The sequence below is a fragment of the Rhodamnia argentea genome, chromosome 1, assembly GCF_020921035.1.
Source record: "Rhodamnia argentea isolate NSW1041297 chromosome 1, ASM2092103v1, whole genome shotgun sequence".
In the NCBI taxonomy this organism is placed as follows: domain Eukaryota; kingdom Viridiplantae; phylum Streptophyta; class Magnoliopsida; order Myrtales; family Myrtaceae; genus Rhodamnia; species Rhodamnia argentea.
The window spans coordinates 6926455-6952278 of NC_063150.1; the positions used below are offsets into that span (position 1 = coordinate 6926455).

General features: G+C 41.8%; 2 protein-coding genes across 2 annotated transcripts; both read left to right on the forward strand.

Moving 5' to 3' along the window:
* The first annotated feature begins 3205 nt into the window (after positions 1-3205).
* Positions 3206-10588, forward strand: LOC115750223 (cytochrome P450 89A2-like). Its single transcript, XM_048279828.1, has 2 exons — positions 3206-4641; positions 10309-10588. The coding sequence occupies exons 1-2, from the start codon at positions 3356-3358 to the stop codon at positions 10586-10588; spliced, it is 1566 nt and encodes a 521-aa protein (XP_048135785.1). The 5' UTR covers positions 3206-3355.
* Positions 10589-16196: 5608 nt separating this feature from the next.
* LOC125315349 (cytochrome P450 89A2-like) lies at positions 16197-17826 on the forward strand. The gene has a single exon (XM_048279865.1). The coding sequence runs from the start codon at positions 16246-16248 to the stop codon at positions 17824-17826; it is 1581 nt and encodes a 526-aa protein (XP_048135822.1). The 5' UTR covers positions 16197-16245.
* Positions 17827-25824: the final 7998 nt, after the last annotated feature.

Genomic DNA, 25824 nt, shown 5'->3' on the forward strand with positions numbered 1-25824 from the left:
TGTCATGTCGGTCCGTATTTATCACATCATTACTTTGTTGATGTGAATTTTTTTTTTATCAATGTGGAAATGTCACGTCAAGTTGGGACAAGACCATGTGGTAGATTTAAGAATAGGTTGAAAGTTTTTTTTTAGACAAAAAAAAATTCGAGATATATTTGGGACTAAACCCAAAGTTTGGGATTTTTTTTGTGATAGAAAAAAGTTTGAGGCAATTTTGGATTTGGACCTCTCGCGTCACTGTATAAGATTGGGACTGTCATCTCTCTCTCTCTCTGACTCGCCTTACCCTCGGACACGCGAGTCCCTCCCTTGTCCGTTCGGTGGGCCGGGTATTGAATCTCGAACACACGTTGACCGCGTGTCCGAGCGTGTTCGGAGCATATCAAACACGGACACGTGTCCGACATGCGAAATTTTCCCTAGGAGGCGTGTCCATGTAACATTGCTTACGACCCTGACGATATTACCTTTTGCATCCTCCTCCAACTCCATAGCAAGAAAATAACATTTTAGAAACAAGGTGGAAGGAAGATAATTGCCCCCAAGAGAGAGAGTGAATGAAGCAGACGTTAAAAAGTGAGACCTTCAAGATAATTGCCCCCAAGAGAGAGAGTGAATGAAGTAGTCCTCTGACCATCCTTGTCCTGGGAGACATAAACTTATCACTATCTCCTACCCAAGGAAAGCCAAGGAGTAAGCTCACCCGCCACAATGGCCGCACGCGAGTTTTAACATCACACTTGGGGGATTGTTGTCTTCGTCCTCTTCAGAACTCTCTACACCACCCATCGTGGCGTTAAGAGAATCAACTATCAAGAAGGCGATACTATCCATTTCATCTTCGGATCCAAAATTCTCATCGCCAGTAACAATAATCTTCCACTTTTCTAAGCTCTCGGGCTTCCTCATGATTATAGAATCCACTAAACGCAACAACTCTGAAGATTCATTTGGTATAATGGATCTTAATTTATTCTTTTGTGGGGAATCAACAGTAGAGTATCTAACATCCTAATTGAAAATAATGTTATAATTTCAGCTTTTCTAGCTTAATATAGCACTTAGCAGGAAATCAAGATCACATATCTATGATGTGATCCTCCACTTAAGCCCAAGAGGCGCACAAAATATAGAGGGTCGAAGAGGTCGTTCAACTTAGAGAGAGAGAGAGAGAGACCGAGAACGAGTCTTGTCATGAAATGCACACAAACGAACACGTGTCTCTCTCTCTATAGCTATAGGCCGGCATCAAATTTGTCCTTTCCCACGTTGATTGTCGTTTCGGGCAGCCCAATCGAACGTAGTTTATTGCATCAATTGTCATTTTCGATTTTTTTTTTTTGGTGAAAGTCTTTTTGGATGTTACATATGCAAATCTTAGGAACGTACGTCCTTGTAACTTTAGGAACTCATTTGGAAGCATGTCGGAAATTCATTCACGAAACGTAGAGTCCAAGGCCATTCCTTTTCTTCTTAAATAATGCTAACACGTGGCTTACCTTAATGACTAAGAATCGGGTCAGAAAGAAAATGAAGACGGATGGATAGCCACTGACTTTTTGAACCGCAAATTTTTCAAAAAAAAAAAACCAAAAAAAATCATAAACCTATTAGAATTATGTGAATTTAATTTTAATTTTTTTAGTCAATTAAGTCCTAAATCTTTGACATAAGCTTTAATTCAATCCATCCGATTAATTTTAACCAGAAACTATTAATGTCGACGAAATTTTTATATTTTTTGATTTATTTATTTTAATAATTTTTTCCTTTTTCTTTTATTTTCTTTTTTCTTTGTTAGGCCGGACAAAAGAACATCGGCCACTTTGTGAGGGCGGCGAGGGTCGTGGTACTCCCCCAGCTGAGAGTGAGGGCTCACGATGTTCGCCTAGCGATCGACAATGCTTGCAAGCCTTTGCCTCGTGGCCAACGGCCTCTTGCCAATCTTAAAAAAAGAAAAGAACATGATAGGAAAAAAATTATTAACAAATTTTAAAAAATATATTTAAAATTTCTTAAAAATTGTACACATTGGCGCCAACGGCGTCAATTGAAAAAAAAATTGAAAAGTTTAGAACTAAATTAGCAAAAAAAAATATTTATGATTCAATTGGTACAATTGTAATAGATTTATAATTTATTTTTTTTTTGTAATTTTTCCCAAGTTTTCGTCATTGGAATATAACAAAGGGTTTGCTAGCATAATAATTTTTGGGTAACTATCAGAACAAGTTGTAAGCCACAAATTATTAAAAGAGTGGACCTCATAATACTTTTTAACTAATTTTTTTTTTTTTATGGAAAAAAATCGATTATTAGTCTTACAGTTACCCAAAGACTATCAAGCAATTTTCTATAAGAAACAAACTCATGACCTCTATCCTTGGCAGAAAAAAGGCACATGCAATGAACGAAAATATTCAACTCCGAGAACATTTGGTAAAATGATTTTTTCGAATTTCAAATTTGATGGAGTTGATTGAACAGCGCATCTCATTTTCTTAAATAATGATATGTTGTGAATAAAATTTAATGTTAAGCAAAGAAGTGGTTACTATTCATTTTGCTTGAATTGGACACTACTAATTATCCGGGATTACTTGGGTGTACTTAGATGTACATTGGACCAAAAGTGGTTTGACCCTTGTACGAATCATGTCGCACGGGAGTGTAATTGAAAAGAACTCGTACCATTTGACACTTGATAACTTTTTTTTTTTTAAAGTCTCGATATTGGACAATAGATCTGTATGAAATACCCGTGCTATTTTTCATAATAAGTATGCACTTTCTCATTTTGTTGGGATTGTTAGGAACTTTGGTCGGGTCTTACTTGTGTAACAAATTGTAGCTTATAATTACGTTCTTCATTGGAAAAAAAAAAAACCATCAAGTGAAAATATAATTTCGACAAAAAAAAAAAGCGAAACTATATTAAATTGACGAATGAAAATATATTGAATTGATATGTCTTACTCTATTAATATGGAAGAAATGAAAAAAGAAGCTAAAGATTGATCGTATTACTAAAAGAGAAATGTTTTCCTAACAGTAGTGTCATAAACTATATAATCTCAATCGTATTTACGGTAACTGGCAACATCCTTACTAAAATGTTATTAGTATATAAAAAAGTTTTATTAAAAAAATGTTTTCAGCATATAAAGAAATCTCAATCACTTTCCAGAGAAATCCGCTGCCGACAGTAGGACGGCATTCACTATGTTTCGTTTTGGCTAAGCTGTCGTCTGATCTCCATTGCTTATATGAAACAAACAAATCGCCACCTCTTCTCTGCAAATCCTTAATTTGGTCGGACTCACTCGAACACTTGAAGTCTCTTTGGCAAAAGATGGATCTCTGGTTCCTCATCGTCGTCACCCTCTCCGTCGCCGCCCTCCTCAGAGCCACCGTCAACCTCCTCTCCTCCGACGCCAAGAAGAAGAAGAGCCTCCCGCCAGGCCCCCTCGCCTTCCCTGTTATAGGCAACTTCCTATGGCTCCGCAAGTCCTTCTCTGAGCTCGAGCCCATCCTCCGCTCCCTCCGCGCCCGCCACGGCCCGATAGTCACCCTCCACATCGGCTCCCGCCCCGCCGTCTTCGTCTCCTCCCCCGCACTCGCCCACCAGGCCCTCGTCCACCACGGCGCCGTCTTCTCCGACCGGCCGCCGCCCTCCGCCACCGTCCGCGTCCTCTCCTCCAACCAGCACAACATCAACTCCTCCTCGTACGGCCCCAACTGGCGCCTCCTCCGCCGGAACATCACAGCAGAGATCCTCCATCCCTCCCACCTCCGCTCCTACTCCGGCGCCCGTGCGTGGGTCCTACACATCCTTGTGAGGGAGCTCAGGTCCCAGGCCGGCGGTGTCGTCCGGGTCGTCGACCACTTCCAATACGCCATGTTCTGCTTGCTGGTCCTCATGTGCTTCGGAGACAGGCTCGAGGAGAAGCAGATTAGGCAGATCGAGGAGACTCAGCGACGGTTGATGCTGGGTATGCGGCGGTTCAGACTGCTCAATTTCTGGCCGCGGCTGAGCAAGCTCGTGCTCCGGAACCGATGGAAGGAGTTCTACGAGCTCCACGAGAATCAGAATCGCGTCCTCGTCCCGCTCATCAGAGCTCGATCCAAGGCCAAGCGAGAGCAATTGAGCAAAGCCAAGGAGAACGGGAATGAAGTTGATGGTGATTGGACCGTGTCGTACGTGGACACGCTCCTGGACCTGGAGCTGCCGGAGGAGAAGAGGAAGCTGGAGGAGAACGAGCTCGGGAGCCTCTGCTCGGAGTTCCTCAACGCCGGCACCGACACAACGTCTACGGCGCTGCAGTGGATCATGGCGAACCTGGTCAAGTACCCAGAAATCCAAGAGAGGCTCTACGATGAAATCAAATCAGTCGTGGGACAAGGAGCGGAGCAAGTGAAGGAGGAGGACCTGCAGAGGATGAGCTACCTGAAGGCCATTGTGCTGGAGGGGCTGCGCCGCCACCCGCCGGCGCACTTCGTGGTGCCGCACTCGGTGACGGAGGACGCGGAGCTGGGCGGGTACGTGATCCCCAAGGACGTGAACATCAACTTCATGGTGGCGGAGATGGGTTGGGACCCGGAGGTGTGGGAGGACCCGATGGCGTTCAAGCCCGAGAGGTTCTTGAGCTGCGGCGGCGGCGGCGGAGAAGCCATCGGATTCGACATCACGGGAAGCAGGGAGATAAAGATGATGCCGTTTGGGGTGGGAAGGAGGATCTGTCCAGGGTATGGCCTTGCGATGCTGCACTTGGAGTACTTCGTGGCAAATTTGGTGTGGCTGTTCAAATGGCGGACGGTAGCCGGCGAGGAGGTCGATCTATCGGAGAAGCAGGAGTTCACCATGGTGATGAAGACCCCTTTAAGGGCCCAGATTACTTCCAGGAATCAGGGTACCTGAATTTTGGGAAAATGTTTATAGAAGATAGCCTTCTCAATAAATTCACACAAATGAAACATTCTCTCTCTCTCTCTCACACACACAGTAGACTTGGGGCTGTATGGTAACCATTCTCATTTTCTGATTCTGATTCTGAGAACAAAAAAGGATGAAAATCACGTTTGGTAATGCAAATAAATTTGATTTCGATTCTATTTCGAGAATCGGTTTTAAAGCAAAATCCAGAATTAAAAAAAAATTAGTTTTGGAAAAAGAATCAATTTTGAGAATCACAAAACAAAATGAAGCCTCGCATCTCTCACTTTTCCCTTTTAGTTCTCTCGTTATTTTTTTCTCAACCTAATAAAAATAAAATAAAAAATTTCAAAAAAAATTGGAAAATTTTTAAAATATCACCAAAACTTTAGAAAATCCTTAAAAATAAAATAAGCTTATATTAGGCTAGTTTGATCTCATTTTCATAAATTTGGGCCTAAATTTCCTAGATTCATAGATTTCACTCTTCTGCAAAAAATGTCACGTAAGATGATGACATCTAACATGTGTTATACTCTTAGTCATGCGTCACAAAATGTAAACATTTGCACGTAGAGCTGAAGCTAAACACCCACTTGGATTTAGAATAGAAGCTGCCAAATAATAGTGAAGAACTTGTACTTTGTATCAAGGAGGATATATATATATATATTTTTTTGTCGGTGAATAATTTGATTACTCAGCTGCTATGTTTGTATGTATTTTGGATAACGCAACATTTAAAGAAAAAATGAGTTCTTAATATGGAAACTTTTTCATGCTGCAATCGAACTTCAAACGTAATGTATTAAAATTTGTGTTTCATTTATGAAATGCTAAAAAAATAATGTATTTTAAATTATTTTAGTGTGCATTGAAAATTAGTCTTCAATTTAGAATGAAATTTTACAAAGTAATTACATAGTTATTTCAGTTAAATGAAAAAAATTAGGAAGAGAAACAATTTTTTGAAACAGAAATTTTGTGTAGTTATCAAATGCGTTTCTATTCCAGAAACAGAAATTTTGGGCAGTTATCAAACGCGTTCTGATTCTCTAAAACTCATCCAGGAACGGAATCGGAAAAAGTCATTTTAATCATAATCGGTTTTCCGGAACGGAATGGTTACCATACGCAGCCTTGGCCTCTTTACTTGGAATCGGAGGTGTTTGCCCAAGGTAAGCCTAATTCCCCCCCAAAAAAAAAAAAAAAAAATCCAAACTTTAAGTCCAATTTCAAATATATCTCAAAATTTTTTTATCTCAAAAAAATTTCGAACTTTAGGTCCAATCTCAAACCTGTCTCGGATTTTTTTGTCTAAAAAAAACTCTAAACTCTAGATTCGATCTCAAATCTATCCCAAACTTTTTTGTCTAAGAGAAAAATAACTAATTTTTTACTCTAATATCAAATCCGTCCCCATTAGCCCTCTATCCAAAAATCACCATTGTTCCTAATTTTCTTGTCCTACAATGATTGTATTTTGGAAAATTTCAACAATGCTTATTGGGGTAGAGTTTTTATCCACGTAAAAATGCCACGTCGATCCGTATTTATCGCCTCATTACTTTGCTGATGTGAATTTTTTTTTATCAAAATGGAAATGTCAAGTCAAGTTGGGACGAGACCATATGGTAGATTTGAGTATAGGTTGAAAGTTTATGATTTTTTTAGACAAAAAAAAAGTTCGGGGTAAATTTGGGACTAAATCTAAAATTTAGGATTTTTTTCGCGACAAAAAAAAGTTCGAGGCAGTTTTGCATTTGGACCTAAACTTGAGGGTTTTTCTGAAACAAAAAAAAAATTCGGGACAGATTTAGGACAGTACCTAAAGTTTGGGTTTTTTTATGGAATTTAGCCGCCAAAGTTATCTAGGTGCGTTTTACCTTATGATTAAATTTTATTTATTTGGCTGTGTGCATGGTGGTCTCGTTGGTCGATAATGTTTTGTGGTTGATTAATATTCTCAACTGACTAAACACGATAAAACTTGAAAAAGTAATCCGCGAAGAACTTTTTGAGGGCTCAATATAAAAAATAAAAAAAAAACTCTAACTTTAGCATTTGTGACAATTACATCCGAAACTTTTTTTTATCTCATAAAAAAATTTCAACTTTTACTTTTGTTCCAATTCTACCCCAAACTTTTACTTTTGTCTCAATTCTACTGATCTAGTACAAAAAGAACTCTCAACTTTAGTATATGTCCCAATTATATCCTAATTTTTTATCTCATAAAAAACCTTAAACTTTTACTTTTGTCCCAATTCTACTACCGTTAACTTTCTATCTATATTTACCATTATTTAATCATACATGGCATTTCCACGTCGTTAATAAATTATACTTCAGCAAAGTTGACATTAAAAAACCCTTGAACTTTTCTTCTGTTGTTTGCTTCCATACATATTGTCGGGAGATATAGAGTCACTTAAGATGGCGTTTTTCGTACTCTCTTCGACACCGAACAGCCAAAAGAGAGACTAGACATAGAGATATTTGGACGAATGATATAAAATCTCGTCATCGCTAAAATCTACTGTTTCTAAATTTCAAAAATTCATTGGTAAGTTCGGCGAGAAAATTTCGAGCCACGTAGAATTAAGTAACGGTGATTATGGACGGAAGACCGATGTTTGTAGAATTGGGAGAAAAGTAAAAGTTATGGATTTTTTATGATGCAAAAATAGTTTCGGATATAATTGTAATATATGCTAAAGTTGAGGGTTTTTTTTTTTTATATTAGATCGGTAGAATTGGGATAAAAGTAAAAGTTGGGGATTTTTTACGAGACAAAAAAAAATGGATATAAGTGCTACAAATACTAAAGTTGGAGTTTTTTTTTGGGTGTTAGGCCCTTTTTGAGTGACTGCAAACACGAGACCAAACTGTGAACGTTTGTGCATATCACTGATCATTGTGATTAATGAGCCGATCACTCATCACTTCCTTCCACATCGCGCTGCTAGATATCGTAAATGGCTCTTCCTAGCGTTGCCCAACAGAGTTCGAGCCCCCAACTCAGTAGAGAGAGACATGGGGGGAGGCAAAATGGTCGGTCCACCACCAACGACACTAGCAACGATGGCAACGACAACAACTATTGCCGAATCAAGACCATGTATTTCTTGGTCGATAATTATGAGGGGCATTATTGTATTTCAGCCACGCCTCCATATCCTGTTCATTATCTCGATAATTTCAATATATAGGGATCCCATGGTTTCGAGGTAAGTGGGCATTTCATAATTTCAATATGACTCCATTCCTAACAGTATCATAGACGAGAACTCATAATCCGTTGAATCGCTTCACGGATTATTTGAAGATCGATTATGTCGTAACATCTCAAATTGCATTGCTTTGATTAATGTTCTCATGTGTACATTTCATATTGAGTAGGTTGATTGGGAAATCGAGATAATTGTATTCATACCCTCCATTGAAAGGCATGGCGGCGGCTACCTCCGCTTCCTACTTGCCTTTCGTAATGGAAGCGACGGAAGTGTGAGATTTTCTGCCCGATTTCTATGGAGGGGATAACAAAACCTTCATTCCCACTTTATACCCATTTGTTCACATCTCATGGAAAGCCCCCGGATAGAAGCCATGGCGATTCTCAGAGATTAGCGGCGGATCACACCCCGTCGAGTTGCAAACCGAATTCCAGCCCAGGCATCAATGTCATCACACGGCCAATCTTTCTTCGTCCAAGTCCGGCGGCCGCTGCGTCTTCTCGCGTCAGTTGAATATTCTTTAAGGGAGCAGAAGTGTTGAAGCTTTATTTATTTTTTATTCAGCGAGGTCCATGGACATGTCCTTACGATCCTGAAGAAAGCTCATGTTCCTCGTACAGTATTTCTCGTTAAGTTATAGCTACAAGAAAGGATTTTTTTTGTTTTTTTAAATCGTGAAGATATCATTTTCCCAGATGAAAATCCACTGCCCATACATGGACGTCATCCATTACGTTCTCTTTGGACTACACTGTCGTGTACGAACACGACAAACTCCCACCTCGTTCTCTGCATATCCCTGTTTTTGGTCTACCTCGGGAAACTCAGATCAGAAGAGGAGATCTGGCAAGAGATGGATCTCTGGTTCCTCATCCTCGTGACCCTCTCCGTCGCCGCCTTCCTCAGAGCCACCCTCAACCTCCTCTCCTCCGCCCCAAAGAAGAAGAGCCTCCCGCCGGGCCCGCTCAAAGTCCCGGTCCTCGGCAACTTCCTATGGCTCCGCAAGTCCTTCTCGGAGCTCGAGCCCGTCCTCCGCTCCCTCCGCTCCCGCTACGGCCCGATGGTCACCCTCCACATCGGCTCCCGCCCCGCCGTCTTCGTCTCCTCCCCCGAACTGGCCCACCAGGCCCTCGTCCACCGCGGCGCCGTCTTCTCCGACCGGCCGCCGCCCTCCGCCACCGTCCGCCTCCTCTCCTCCAACCAGCACAACATCAACTCCTCCTCCTACGGCCCCACCTGGCGCCTCCTCCGCCGGAACCTCACGGCGGAGATCCTCCATCCCTACCGCCTCCGCTCCTATTCCCGCGCCCGCGCGTGGGTCCTCAACATGCTCTCGGCGGAGCTTACGTCCCAGCCTGGCGGCGTCGTCCGCGTCCTCGACCACTTCCCGCACGCCATGTTCTGCTTGCTGGTCCTTATGTGCTTCGGAGATCGGCTCGAGGAGAAGCAGATTAAGCAGATCGAGGAGGTTTCGCGACGCGTTCTGCTGGGTCAACGGCGCTTCAACGTGCTCAATTTCTGGCCTCGGCTGAGCAAGCTCGTCCTCCGGAAGCGGTGGAAGGAGTTCTATGAGCTCTGCGAGTGTCGGAAACGCGTCCTCATCCCGTTCATCAGAGCTCGACGCAACGGCAAGCGAGAGCAACTAAGCAAAGGCAAGGAGGACGGGAACGACGGCGACGGCGATTGGATCGTGCCGTACGTGGACACGCTCCTGGATCTGGAGCTGCCGGAGGAGAAGAGGAAGCTGGAAGAGGCCGAGATCGTGAGCCTCTGCTGGGAGTTCCTCAACGCCGGCACCGACACAACGTCCACGGCGCTGCAGTGGATTATGGCCAACATGGTCAAGTACCCAGAAATCCAAGAGAGGCTCTACGATGATATCAAATCAGTCGTTGGACAAGGGGCGGAGCAAGTGAAGGAGGAGGATCTGCAGAGGATGGGTTATCTGAAGGCGGTGGTACTGGAAGGGCTGCGCCGCCACCCGCCGGGGCACTTCGTGCTGCCTCACGCGGTGACTGAGGATGCGGAGCTAGGCGGGTACATGATCCCTAAGGACGGGACCATCAACTTCACGGTGGCGGAGATGGGTTGGGACCCCGAAGTGTGGGAGGACCCGATGGCGTTCAAGCCGGAGAGGTTCTTGAATTGCAAAGCCGGGGGGTTCGACATCACGGGGAGCAGGGAGATAAAGATGATGCCTTTTGGAGTGGGGAGGAGAATCTGTCCTGGATACGGGCTTGCGATGCTGCACTTGGAGTACTTCGTGGCGAACTTGGTCTGGCTGTACCAGTGGCGGACTGCGGCGGGCGAAGAGGTCGACCTGTCGGAGAAGCAGGAGTTCACCATAGTGATGAAGAACCCTTTGAGTTCTCAGATTTGTCCCAGGAACGTGGGCACCAGGAACGTGGGCACCTGATTTTCAGAAGTTTTTTTGTTTCGATTTAATATAGATGAAAAAAATTTCCTCATTTTTGAAAGAATTTTATCTCTTTCTAATTTATATTTAGGATATTTTGCGCGTATGTTTTCGAAAATTTGTTCTTCTCAAATTTCGTTGGTGAACCAATCCAACTTTGAAGAAGATCAAAGGAGCTTCGTGAAAATTTCGCTCTCACAAGTATCAAATGTATATTCATTTAACTTTTTTACTTTGCTCGATGATGATGTTGGAGACATCAAATCTAGGCATGTGCCGCCAAAAGACAAAATTATAGTAATATATGGAGTTATCGGTGTGTACTCGTTATTGAAATTGAATTCGATAATCGGTTATAGATTATAATGTGAAAAAGTCATGGGTGTGTGTTTTTCTTTTTTCGAAATAGATTTGCACTTTGAGTTTATAATTCATAACCTTGTTTTAACGATTTATCTATTATTTAGAGCTTGTTTTATTTTGAAGCTACTTGAAATTTATTTTGATTTGTAGTTGTTTATTGTATCTCGAAAAAATAAATGAAATGAAATGAAATGTTATTTCTGGAAAAAAAAAAAATCTCTCAAACACGTGTAACTAGACTTGGCAGGTGAACCTATGCATCTTTACTTGGCTACCCCGAGGTGTTTGTGAAAATTCCTCAAAGACAATCCATATAATCATCAATATGTATCCCTAAATATCAGCATTGGTCTTTTCGTAATCGTATCTTGTGTTGAAATAAAATTGGCTAACTTGTAGAAGAAACGGAATACAAATGCAGGCTGGTGTGCAAAGATGCGATCCCTAATCCGGTGAGAATTTGAAAAAATTGGCCTCAGATAAGGTATTTACCTTTTAATTTCATTATCTTATACCAATTAATTTAGCAGCTTAGTACAAGGATCACTTGATAACAATCAATTTAAGTCCTAAAACTTGTTTCGAGATACAATCGAGTCCTTAAACTTGCAAAATATACAATCAAGCTATAAAATTTGTCACGTTGACGTAATCGAGTCCTTCCATTAACTCTGTTTAATTTGATTAACGGAATATGCTGATGTGACTTTTTTAATAGGAAAAATAATACACATAGTCCTTGAACTTCGGTCTAATGTGCAATATAGTTCCTGAACTTTTAACTTGTTCAATATAGTCCCTAAACTTTAGCCCAATATGCATTTTAGTCCATAAACTTTTGACTTGTTTAATGTAATTCTTGAACTTTTAGTACATGTTCAATTTAGTCCATGGACTATATGAAAATGTTCATTATAATCCCCGATCCAAAATTAATTGAAGAACTACATTAAATATTTTCATATAGTTCATGGACTATATTGAGCATGTAGCAAAAGTCTGAGGATTATATTGAGCAAATTAAAAGTTCGGGGACCATATTGAACTAATGGCTAAAGTTCAAGGACTATATTGAACAGATTTAAAGTTTAGGAACTATAATACACATTAACTCAAAGTTCATGGACCATTTAGGTCATTATCCCTTGTTAATATTTTGTCTCTCCTACGTATTGATAAAGTGTCTAAAATGATGCCGTTTTGGTTCGAATTTTATATTTAATTTTATATTTAAATTAATTCAAAAAATAAGCTAAAATTAATATAAAAAATTGCAGCCCTCACCGCTGGTTCTCTTTTTTTAGCTTATTTTTTTTAACTTGAAAGTCATGTGGCCAGTAGCACCTGAAACAATTCGGTCACAATACTTATCTTGATTATAACTAAACAATGCATAGCCACCATTATCTTGACTATTGAGAGTAGTGAAATCACACTAGAAGGTTCCACCCGTGGAGTCAAAGATAAGTGAGGTTCAGCATTTACCAGAGAAGCTCGTCCCAACCCGCTATTAGCATTGGATTCATGTTATTTCAATGCCTTGAGTTCTGTCAACCATTCTGGATACCCATGTAACTTAAAGCAAGTTTCATCTGTATGCTTCGTATTCCCACAGTGTGTACAGCCTCCTTCCAATTGTCCATTGGCTTTTGAGGTTATATTCATCTTTTCACCTCCTGAAGAGGAAGAACCGATTTTGGACATATGGAGCGTCGAAGGTCACTGTGGTTCCGTCTTAACTCCTTTAGAAGCCATGACGACGACATATGTAGGTTCTGTGCCTGACATCATAACTGCTTGTCTTATATCGTCTCTTCAGACACGAGCATAGGCTTGTCAAATCTTAGGGAATGGTCGAAGCTTAAGCACATCAGCTCATATCTTATCCAGACGATCATCTAACTAAAAAAAAAAACAAAAAAACAAATAGACTCTAACTTCCTATAGAACTAAGTTGTACCTCTCTATATCAGTGGGACCCTCCATCAAATTAGGGTGATGGGAGTCAATGTCTCTCCATAAGCCTTGGAGACCATTGTAATATCTTAAAATGGGGCCCTCTAGTTTGTCTCATTCTAGTCACACGCCTATTCAAATCATACACTTAAGATGTATCAGGTCCATAAATAAATAAAAAAAATCAGCACCAATAGAATCATATACCATCTTTGCGGTTGGAAAACGAATAAAATTTCTTATCAGAGCCGAATTCATCGAATTAATTAACCATCCCTTCACAATTCCATTTTAGCCGTCCATTTTCTTGAGATTAGATTTGTCGGCCGAGGCTATGGAAAGTCCCCATTGATACATCACGATTTGTCTTTGCCAGATATATACATCTCAACAACTTGGGATCATAGAGCATAGTCGGTGACATCCAAGTTAATGCCAATCTATGCAACGGAAGAATCATTGTTTAATGCCTGGGTTTGAGTCTTATTCGGGGTCAAGACCTGTGCCATTCGGGTCGTTAAGTCATCAAGAATGGTGGTTGTATAAGAACTCTTGCCGTGTTGCTGGTGTGCCACCAAATCAGTTGGTTCCGTTATATATTTGACCAGGTTTTTCCCTGTTCTAATTTTTGGGTCAAGGTTTGATCATAGCCAAGAAAAACCCTAGGATCTCTGCTTTGACACGACGATGAACGGAAATATTTCTCTCTCTCTCTCTCTCTCTCTCTCTCTCTCTCTCTCTCTCTCATATCTATTCTTCTGAATGAATGCAAAGACATACATATATTTGTACAAGGAAGAAACTATCAAAGCTATTCTAGGCTATTCACTATCTTAGGTTAAGAATCTGGTTTATCATCCAAATAAGGATATTATATAACACAAATTAAGCTTCAAATTAGTGCTGCAAATTTCTTCGATTAGTCTTAATAGACAACTCACGCCAACAAATATATCTGCCGTAGAATTGCTTCATAGACAATTCAAGATTCAATTTGAATTTAACTTTTCAAATTATATTACTTGTCGATATAGATTTGAAGAAAATGATTTTGTTACATATTTGAATAGGTCGAGCATCGAATCGAATTTCGCTTAAGCCGTTAAATAACAAGATAACGAATTTGAGCAATCACGCATGTTTATTGCATTCAACCCATTTATAAAAGCTTGAGTTTACCTTGTGAGCACCTAATGCTTTGTGCTACAATTCCAATGTAAATTGTAGTATTGCTGATGTTTTTCGGGTCTGCATCAATAATCAAATTAGAATGTCGAATTGTATGTAATCAAACAAAATTATATAGAAGTGATGTCATTTTCTTCATCGGGTCCGAGCAGAGAGCAAAAGTCTCCGGCTATTGATAACAGCCGAGAAGGGGTTAAGAAAAATCTACAAATTTCAAAACGGTCAAATCTTGATTGGCTTGCCTCTCTACACGCCATTGCAACATGGTCATTCTTGAAATTTGAAAGATCTCCCACTTGGGTTATTGGCTAATCGTTTGACTGATTGTGGAACACAAGCCGAGTGAAGATGGGGGGCCGCCTTGTGTTCCGGACATGGGCTTGGGCCTACTCTGTAGAAGCCCACCTGCACGCGACGGTGGCTCAGCCGAAAAAGTTTCCATGGAATCGCGAGGACCTGGCGACCGGTGACTGGGTGAGGTAAATCGCTCGGGGTCTCACGATAATTTCTTCTTCTCCTTCTTCTTCCGCACTCTCGCGTCTCTCCAGACCTTCATCTATGCTGTTGCAACGAAAAACCTTCATGGCTTCCAATTCAATCAAGAAACCGATGACCCCTCACGCCCTTTCACACCGCACTACTAGATTTCACCAATAGCTCTCGTTAACGTTGCCGAATAAAGTTCGAACCCTTATTGAGTAGAGAGAGATATGGAGGAGGCAAAATGGTATGCGCACCATCAGCGGCAACAGCAACTGATCGGCAAAGAATGAGCTTTTGTGGAGAGAAAACATGTAATTTTGTGGTTGATAATTACGAGGCGATTATTGTATTTCGGCCACGCCTCCATATCCTATTCATTTTCCTGATAGTTTTGATATAGAGTGATTCTACGGTTTTGGGGTTCGTGGGTATTTCGTGATTTCAATATGAGTCTATTTCTAGTTATGTCATCGAAGAAAACTCATAATTTGTCTTCGAATCGCTTAATCGATTCTCACATCAACATCTCAAATTGCATTAGTTGCTTTGAGTTGGTCGGTTGGGGAATCGAGATAATTGTTTTCATCCCAAGTATCTCGTGAAAGAATAACGATAGTAAACGAAGGTTCTTCCGTGAGAGGAAGTCTAGCTCCGGCATGCCCCCATTGAAAGGCACAGTGTCTACATCCACTTCTTATGTACCTTTCGTAATGGAAACTATGGAGGTTTGAGATCATTTGCCCAAATTCTCCGAAACTGTTAGCGTGACGATCTGATAGTAATATCTCTTAATCAATGAGTACTTCATGCAAAATACACAGTGATGATGTGTGGATTTAAGATTGATATTATATAGTTCATACTGTCGGAGAAGCATTTTCCTTTCTACCAATGAGAATGAAGTTGACCATTTTGTTTGTTTGTTTTTCTATTTTTTGTTATCTAGAATAGATTCGTAACTGAAACACAATTAGTAAAACATTTTCATTTTTTTTACTTATGGGACAAATTTTCAATCTAAAAATAAGTTTGGAATAGGAATGAGAGTCAGAATTTTTTTAATTTTTAATTTTTGAAACAGAAATAGAAATAAGAATTATCCTCATCTCTCTCCCTCTCACTCACTCACTCTCTCTCTCTCATCCCTATCCCCGGCTGTCGATATTCGTCCGTCGATCGTCCGAGGTGTGGTGACCAGCTACCGCAGAAATTTTATATTATTATCAAAGGAATTCTTGTTTCAAATATAAAAATTTTATGCTATTATCGATCGTGTTTCTCTCTCAAAAACTCTTCGAGATAATAAAAATAAAAAGTTCTATTTTTGGCCAGTAATAGCTTAAGAATGATTATCATTCACAGATCAGCGGCGGCAACATCAATGTCTTCACAGGGCCAATCTTTCTGCGTCTTCTCGCGTTAGTTGAATATTCTTAAGGGTGAATTAATGTTGAAGCCTCTTTTTTTTTTTTTTTTTAATTCAGCGAGGTCCATGCACATGTTGTCCCTTTGAAATCTACTGCCCATGGATGTACGTCATCCATGACGTTCTTTTTGGACTACATTGTCCTGTCTGAAAACTATGAAATCCCTCCTCTTCTTCTGCAAATCCTTAATTTGGTCTACCTCGTCAAACTCAGTAGAGGAGGAGGGCTGGCAGGCAAGAGATGGATCTCTGGCTCCTCATCCTCGTCACCTTCTCCGTCGCCGCCTTCCTTGGAGCCACCCTCAACCTCCTCTCCTCCGCCCAAACGAAGAAGAGCCTCCCTCCGGGGCCGCTCAAATTCCCGGTCGTCGGCGACTTCCTATGGCTCCGCAAGTCCTTCTTCGAGCTCGAGCCCGTCCTCCGCTCCCTCCGCTCCCGTTATGGCCCGATGGTCACCCTCCACATAGGCTCCCGCCCCGCCGTCTTCGTCTCCTCCCCGGCTCTCGCCCACCAGGCCCTCGTCCACCGCGGCGCCATCTTCGCCGACCGCCCGCCCCCATCCGCCACCATCCGCCTCCTCTCCTCCAACCAGCACAGCATCATCTCCTCCTCCTACGGCCCCATCTGGCGCCTCCTCCGCCGGAACCTCACGGCGGAGATCCTTCATCCCTCCCGCCTCCGCTCCTATTCCCCCGCCCGCACGTGGGTCCTCAACATGCTCGCGGCGGAGCTCAAGTCCCAGCCCGGCGGCGTCGTCCGCGTCCTCGACCACTTCCCGCACTCCATGCTCTGCTTGCTGGTCCTCATGTGCTTCGGAGACGGGCTCGAGGAGAAGCAGATTAGGGAGATCGAGGAGGTTCAGCGACGCGTTCTGCTGGGTCGACGAGGTTTCAACGTGCTCAATTTCTGGCCGTGGCTGAGCAAGCTCGTGCTCCGGAAGCGGTGGAAGGAGTTCTATGAGCTCTGCGAGTGTCGGAAACGCGTCTTCATCCCGCTCATCAGAGCTCGACTCAAGGCCAAGCGAGAGCAACTGAGCAAAGACAAGGAGGACGGGAACAACGGCAACGGCGATCGGATCGTGCCGTACGTGGACACGCTCCTGGACCTGGAGCTGCCGGAGGAGAAGAGGAAGCTGGAGGAGAACGAGCTCGTGACCCTCTGCTGGGAGTTCCTCAACGCCGGCGCTCACACAACGTCGACGGCACTGCAGTGGATCATGGCCAACCTGATCAAGTACCCTGAAATCCAAGAGAGGCTCTACCGTGAAATCAAATCAGTCGTTGTACAAGGGGCGGAACAAGTGAAGGAGGAGGACGTGCAGAGGATGGGCTACCTGAAGGCGGTGGTACTGGAGGGGCTGCGCCGCCACCCGCCGGCGCACTTCGTTCTGCCGCACGCGGTGACGGAGGACGCGGAGCTGGGAGGGTACGTGATCCCTAAGGACGGGACCATCAACTTCATGGTGGCGGAGATGGGTTGGGACCCGGAAGTGTGGGAGGACCCGATGGCGTTCAAGCCGGAGAGGTTCTTGAATTGCAAAGGCGGGGAGTTCGACATCACGGGGAGCAGGGAGATAAAGATGATGCCTTTTGGGGCGGGGAGAAGAATCTGTCCTGGATACGGGCTTGCGATGCTGCACTTGGAGTACTTCGTGGCGAACTTGGTCTGGCTGTTCCAGTGGCGGACTGTGGCGGGCGAAGAGGTGGACCTATCGGAGAAGCAGGAGTTCATCATCGCAGGGATGAAGAACCCTTTGAGGGCTCAGATTTCTCCCCGGAATTTGGGCACCCGAATTTCGGAAAATGTCCTCCCTTCCCAATGAATGAAGTGTACCTGGTGTATGTAATTAGGTGTTTGTGAAAATTCCTCAAAGACAACGCGTATGTAATCGTCCATATTTATCCCTGAATATTAGCATTGGTCCTTTCGTATCTCGTGTTAAAAATGAAATTGGCTAACTCGCAGAAGAAATAGCATTCAATTGCAGGCTGGTGTACAAAGACGCGATCCATATTCTTGTGAAAATTGAATTTTTTTAATTTCTCGTCTTTTAAGGCATATTTGGCAACTATTCTAAGAAAAAAAATGATTCTAATTAAAATTATATTTTTTTATTCTGTTCTTTGGATGATATTTCGATAATCAAAAGGTGTTTGGTAATCGCATCAAATTTCTGTTTTCAAAAATAACCAAGTGATGACAATTCTTTTTTTTATTTTAATTTTTAAAATTTTTAAAATTTTTAAAATTTTTTTCAAATTTTAACTTTTTATATAAAAAAATTACTTTTTTTTTAAATTTCCCCCTCGTTTTTAGACAATTTAAGATTCAATTTGAATTTATCTTTTCAAATTATATTACTTGTTGATATATATTTGAAGTAAATGATTTTGTTACTTATTTGAATAGGTCGAGCATCAAATCGAATTTCGCTTAAACTGTCTCAAGAATCGAGATAATAAATTTGAGTTATCTACACATGTTTATTGCATTCAACCCATTCATAAAAGTTTCGAGTTTTCCTTGTGAGTACCGATGTAAATTGTAGTATTGCTGATGTTTTTTGGGCCTGCATCGATAATTAAATTAAAATGTCATACCGTATGCAATCAAACAAAGTTATAGAGAAGTGATGTCATTTTCTTCATCAGGTCCGAGTAGAGAGCAAAAGTCTCCGGCTATCGATAACAGCTAGGAAGGGGTTAAGAAAAATCTAGAAATTTCGAAGCGGTCAAATCTTGATTGGCTTGCCTCTCTACACGCCATTGCAACAAGGTCATTCTTGAAATTTGAAAGATCTCGCACTTGTGTCCTTGGCGAATTGTTTGATCGATTGTGGAACACAAGCCGAGTGAAGATGGGGGCCCACCTTGTGTTCCGGGCATGGGCTTAGGCCTACTCCATAGAAGCCCACCTGCACGCGGCGGTGGCTCAGCCGAAAAAGTTCCATGGAGTTGCGAGAACCTGGCGACCGGTGACTAGGTGAGGTAAATCACTCGGGGTCCCATGGCAATTTATTCTTCTTCTTCTTCCGCACTCTCGCGCCTCTCCAAACTTTCATCTATGCTGCTACAGCAAAAAACCTTTATAGCTTCCAATGCAATCAATAAACCGATGACCCACCACCCCTTCCACACCGCACTACTAGATTTCACCAGTAGCTCTCATTGACGTTGCCGTATAAAGTTCAAACCCTTATTTATTAGAGAGAGATATGGAGGAGTCAAAATGGTATGCGCACCATCAGCAGCAACGGCAACAGATCGGCAAAGAATAAACTTTTTTGGAGAGAAAACATGTAATTTTGTGGTTGATAATTATGAGGCGATTATTGTATTTTGACCACGCCTCCATATCCTATTCATTTTTCTGGTAGTTTTGACATAGAGTGGTTCTACGGTTTTGAGGTTCGTGGGCATTTCACGATTTCAATATGAGTCCATTTCTAGCTATATGTCATCAAAGAAAACTCATAATTTGTCTTCAAATCGCTTAATCGATTCTCATGTTAACATCTCAAATTGCATCAGTTGCTTTGATATGATGTTTTCATGTATATATTTCACATTGAGTTGGTCGGTTGGGGAATTGAGATAATTGTTTTCGTCTCAAGTATCTCTTGAAAGAATAACGACAGTAAACGTAGGTTCTTCCTTGAGAGGAAGTCCAGCTCTAGCATGCCCCCATTGAAAGGCACAGTGTCTATATCCGCTTCTTATGTACCTTCCGTAATGGAAACTATGGAGGTTTGAGACCATTTGCCCGATTTCTCCGAAGCTGCTAGCCTGACAGTAATATCAGTTATTTCTGATCACAAGATCTCCAAATCAATGAGTGTCTTATGCAAAATATACGGTGATAATGTGCGGATCTATGATTGATATTGTACAGTTCCTACTATCGGGAAAGCATTTCCCTTTCTACCAATGAGAATGAAGTTGACCATTTTGTTTGTTTGTTTTTTTTTATTTTTCTGTTATCTGGATTATGTTTGGAGTCGAAACACATTTGGTAAAACATTTTCATTTTTTTTTTTTACTTCTGGAACAAATTTTCAATCTAAAAATAAGGTTGGAATAGGAATGAGAGTCATACTTTTCAATTTTTGAAATAGAAATAAAAATAAAAATTCTTCTCATTGCTCTCTCTCTCTCTCTCTCTCTCTCTCTCTCTCTCTCTCTCTCTCTCTCTCTCTCTCCCCCTATCGCCGATCGCCGGTCTTCGTCTGACGATCGTCTAAGGTCCGACGATCGCCCACCGTAGAAATTTTATATTATTATCGAACAAATTATTGTCCCGAATACAAAATTTTTGTGTCGGTATCAATCTCGTTTCTCTCTCAGAAACGTGTCGAGATAATAGAAATAAAAAATTCTGTTTTTGGCCAGTAATAGCTCAAGAATAATTATCATTCGTGCCCTTCATATCCATTAGAAGTAGACTGCAATTCTCATATCAGCGGCGGGTCATGCCCCGTCGCGTTACAAACCGAATGTATTTCACAGGGCCAATCTTTCTGCATCTTCTCGGGTTAGTTGAATAATCTTAAGGGTCAAGTAATGTTGAAGCCTTTTTTGTTTTTATTTTTTATTTTTAAATTCAGCGAAGTCCATGAACATGTTGCCCTTTGAAATCTACTGCCCAAGCAAGGACGTCATCCATTACGTTCTCTTTGGACGACATTGTCCTGTATGAACACTACAAAATCCCTCCTCTTCTCCTGCAAATCCTTCATTTGGTCTACCTCGTCAAACTCAGAAGAGGAGGAGGTCTGGCAGGCAAGAGATGGATCTCTGGTTCCTCATCCTCGTCATCTTCTCCCTCGTCAAACATGGGTTACGGGAAATTTTCTTCTCCATCGGAGCACCAAACCAACACAGAAAACCACACCCGAAAGGCCAAAAAGACAAGAAAAAGGACCCACCTACAGCCTAGATAGAGAGTTCACGAAGGAACGCAACGTAAAAGTCGCACGACGAGGATTGAGGACGAACCTGGCGATGGGTGCAAAGAGCTAAGCCTGCATCGACGAACTCCAGATTTACTCTTTCTCTTTCTCTTTGGGTGGCGAAGAAAGAGAAATGGGAGGGAACACGAGAGAGGGAGAGAGGGGCCGAGTTGAGTTGAGCCGAGTCAAGCGAGTTCGAACGACCGAGAAAAAGCTGGGTCGTCCATAATATTGTACGGATATCGCGGGGGTGTTAGTTTTCACTTTTCAGATGTGGGGTTGCTAGGGTCACGCGACGGTCATTTTCCAGATGGGTGAAGGCGTGGCCTTTTTCCCTCGAGCCTGTCACGTGAGGAGAGGGAAGTGCGTGCTGGTGCACCCCAGTATTTGCTATCCATATTCTTGTGAAAATTGAAATTTTTTAATTTCTCGTCTTTTAAGGCATATTTGACAACGATTCTGATAAAAAAAAAATGATTCTAATTAAAATTGTATTTTTTTTATTCTGTTCTTTGGATGATATTTCGAGAATCAAAAGGTGTTTAATAATTGCATCAGATTTCTGTTTTCGAGAATAACCAAGTGATGACAATTCTTTTTTTAATTTAATTTAATTTAATTTAATTTAATTTTTTTCGATTTTTATTTTATTTTTTTATATAAAAAATTACTTTTTTTTTTAATTTCTCCCCCATTTTTAGACAATTTAAGATTCAATTTGAATTTGACTTGTCAAATTATATTACTTGCTGATATAGATTTGAAATAAATGTTTTTGTTACTTATTTGAGTAGGTCGAGCATCAAATCGAATTTCGCTTAAGCTATTCAAGAACGAGATAATGAATTTGAGTAATCTACACATGTTTATTGCATTCAACCCATTCATAAAAGTTTTGAGTTTACCTTGTGAGTACCAATGTAAATTGTAGTATTGCTGATGTTTTTTGGGCTTGCATCGATAATTAAATTAGAATGTCATACTGTATGTAATCAAACAAAGTTATATAGAAGTGATGTCATTTTCTTCATCAGGTCCGAGTAGAGAGCAAAAGTCTAGCTATCAATAACAGCTGGGAAGGGGTTAAGAAAAATCTACAAATTTCAAATCGGTCAAATTTTGATTGGCTTGCCACTCTACACGCCATTGCAACACGGTCATTCTTGAAATTCAAAAGATCTCCCACTTGCGTTCTTGGCGAATTGTTTGATTGATTGTGGAACACAAGCCGAGTGAAGATGGGGGCCGGCCATGTGTTCCGGGCATGGGCTTGGGCCTACTCTGTGGAAGCCCGCCTGCACGCGGCGGTGGCTCAGTCGAAAAAGTTTCCATGGAATTGCGAGAACCTGGCAACCGGTGACTCTGTGAGATAAATCGCTCGGGGTCCAATGGCAATTTATTCTTCTTCTTCTTCCGCACTCTCGCGTGCTCTCCAAACTTTCATTTATGTTGCTGCGGCGGAAAACCTTCATGGCTTCCAATTCAATCAATAAACCGAGGACCCACCACCCCCTTCCACACCGCGCTACTAGATTTCACCAATAGCTCTCGTTAACGTTGCCGAATAAAGTTCAAACCCTTATTGAGTAGAGGGAGATATGGAGGAGGCAAAATGGTATGCGCACCATCAGCAGCAATGGCGACAGATCGACAAAGAATGAGCTTTTGTGGAGAGAAAACATGTAATTTTGTGGTTGATAATTATGAGGCGATTATTGTATTTCGGCCACGCCTCCATATCTTATTCATTCTCCCGATAGTTTTGATATAGAGTGATTCTACGATTTTGAGGTTCGTGGATATTTCATGATTTCAATATGAATCCATTAATTTCTAATTATGTCATTGAAGAAAACTCATAATTTGTCTTCGAATCGCTGAATCGATTCTCATGTTAACGTCTCAAATTGCATTAGTTGCTTTGACATGATGTTTTCATGTATACATTGCACATTGAGTTGGTCGGTTGGGGAGTTGAGATAATTGTTTTCATCCCCAGTATCTCTTGAAAGAATAACGATAATAAACCGAGGTTCTTCCTTTAGAGGAAGTCCAGCTCTAGCGTGCCCCCATTGAAAGGCACAGTGTCTACATCTGCTTCTTATGTACCTTCCATAATAGAAACTATGGTGGTTTGAGATCATTTGCCCAATTTCTCCCAAGTCGCTAGCCTAACAATCTGACGGTAATAACGGTTATTTCTGACCATAGGATCTCCCAATCAATGAGTGCTTCATGCAAAATACACGGTGGTGATATGTGGATCTACGATTGATATTGTATAGTTCCTATTGTTAGGGAAGCATTTCCCTTTCTACCAATGAGAATGAAGTTAACCATTTTGTTTGTTTGTTTTTCTATTTTTATGTTATACGGAATAGATTTGGAACAGAAACACATTTGGCAAAACATTTTCATTTTTTTACTTCTAAGACAAATTTTGAATCTAAAAATAAGTTTGGAATAGGAATGAGAGTCAGAAATTATTTACTTTTTACTTTTTAAAACAGAAGTGGAAATAAGAGCTCTCTCTCTCTCTCTCTCTCTCTCTCTCTCTCATCCCTATCGCCGATCGCCGGTCTCCGTCCGTTGATCGTCCGAGGTCCGACGACCGGCTACCGTAGAAATTTTATGTTATTATCGAACGAATTCTTATTCCAAATACAAAAATTTTGTGTTGTCATCAATCGCGTTTCTCTCTAAAAAACTCGTCAAGATAATAGAAATAAAAAATTTTATTTTTGGCCAGTAATAGCTCAAGAATGATTATCATTCGCATCTTCCGTATCCATTAAAAGTAGACGGCAATTCTCAGATCAGCGGCGGCTCATGCCCCGTCGCGTTACAAACCGAATTGCTGCCCGAACAACAACGTCTTCACAGGGCCAATCTTTCTGCGTCTTCTCCCGTTAGTCGAATCTTCTTAAGGGTGAAGTAATGCTGAAGCCTTTTTCTTTCTTCTTTAATTCAGCGAGGTCCACGAACATGTTGCCCTTTGAAATCTGCTGCCCATGCATGTACGTCATCCATTACCTTCTCTTTGGACTACCCTGTCTTGTATGAACACGACAAATTCCCACCTCGTTCTCTGCGTATCCCTGCTTTTGGTCTACCTCGTGAAACTCGGATCAGAAGAGGAGATCTGGCACGAGATGGATCTCTTGCTCCTCATCCTCGTGACCCTCTCCGTCGCCGCCTTCCTCAGAGCCACCCTCAACCTCCTCTCCTCCGCCCCAAAGAAGAAGAGCCTCCCGCCGGGCCTGCTCAAAGTCCCGGTTCTCGGCAACTTCCTATGGCTCCGCAAGTCATTCTCGGAGGGTAAAAACCTCAAATCGGTACACCCGACAACCGTTACGTGTTATATAACTCAACAATTTAATGGTAAAATTTAATGAAAACTAACTTAGGGCAAATTTTTCGTTACCAATTTGTGGGTTTTTTATGGTTAAAAAATTAGTTTATGACACATTTATTACTGATTTATCAATTTAGAATTTTTGGTGGTACTAACCTTATATAAATAATAGGCTTTACAGGATGATTACATAAAATAACACAATTATTTATGCCAAAACGTATCAACTCTTTGTGTTCAAACACCAAGTCAGTTTGGTCGAATATAGAGCTTGGTGAAGAGATCGATATAATTATCAATGAGTGATGTGATAGTTACTAACGGTTATACAACGAAGTAATCGACAATGGTAAAACTAATCGGTGACTCTGAATAACGATCATCGATCAACATAATATATAACTATTGAGACACAATAGTAAGCGATTTAAGTGGTTGACAAACATATCTATTTGATGATAAAACCGACATGGCCGGTGTCATAGCAAAATTGGCTAAGTGCTACATGCGGTTACAACTGCTTAAGAACTACAAGTTGTCCTTGCGTGATAACATGAAAGGAAATCGAGGTAAGTGAAAACAAAAGAGATTATTCATCGCCGTTTCATTTGCCAGGCCTTCCTTTTACGTGTGTTGATTTCGCGATGGTAAAGACCTCGGAAGTTTCGATCTCGGGACCGAGACTAACAAATGGTTCGAGCTTGGAATTTTAGGAGTCTCGTCGATAAATGTTCTTGGAGCACGTATGGGGGCAGAGTCAACAGTTGACCTCGAGGGTCGAAGTCTAGGACGACGACGTATGGCAGAGGACGTGTTTCCATCGCAAACGTCCGTAATCTTCCTCATTTCTTCGGGTTTTTTTCCAATTTAATTTTTTTAAAATAAATATTTACAAAATTATTTTTTAAAAATAAATAAATACTGATTTGGGTATCGCTTGGCAGCCCCGCCAAGCAAGGTGGGGCCGGGCCCGCTCGCCGCCACGGTGATGAGCGGGCCGGGGGCCCTACCTCCCGCTCGGCGGCCAGTGCCGAGCGAGCGGGGGGGTGGGGGGGCCCTCCCCCATGTGGCGCCCCCTCCCCTCTCCTCCGTGCCGCCCCTTCCGCCTCTCCTGCGTGCCGTTGTCCCCGCCCTCCGTGTGGCACTCTCCCCGCGTATGTTTGTGCCGCGAAAGGGTGGGGGCTCCCCTCTCCCCCGCATTTTGCGCACTGCGGCGTCGAGCGCTGCAGTATGCAAAATGCTCCAGATTTTCTGCTGCTCCCCTCTTCACTTCTTTAAATTCCCTCTTCCTCTCCTTCTCTCATTTCTTCTCTTTTTGCAAACGCTTTGTTGCTCTCCCTCTCTTTCAAACGTTCTTCGTCCGTCTCAAAACATTCTCTCATTTATTCCCTCTTTCAAACTGTCTCTCTCTTAGACGCTCTTACTATCCTTCAAACGCTCTCCCTTAGACACATTTCTTTATAGTTAAGTATGAATTTTTATTTATATGTTGTTAGTACTACGTTTTTATATTAATA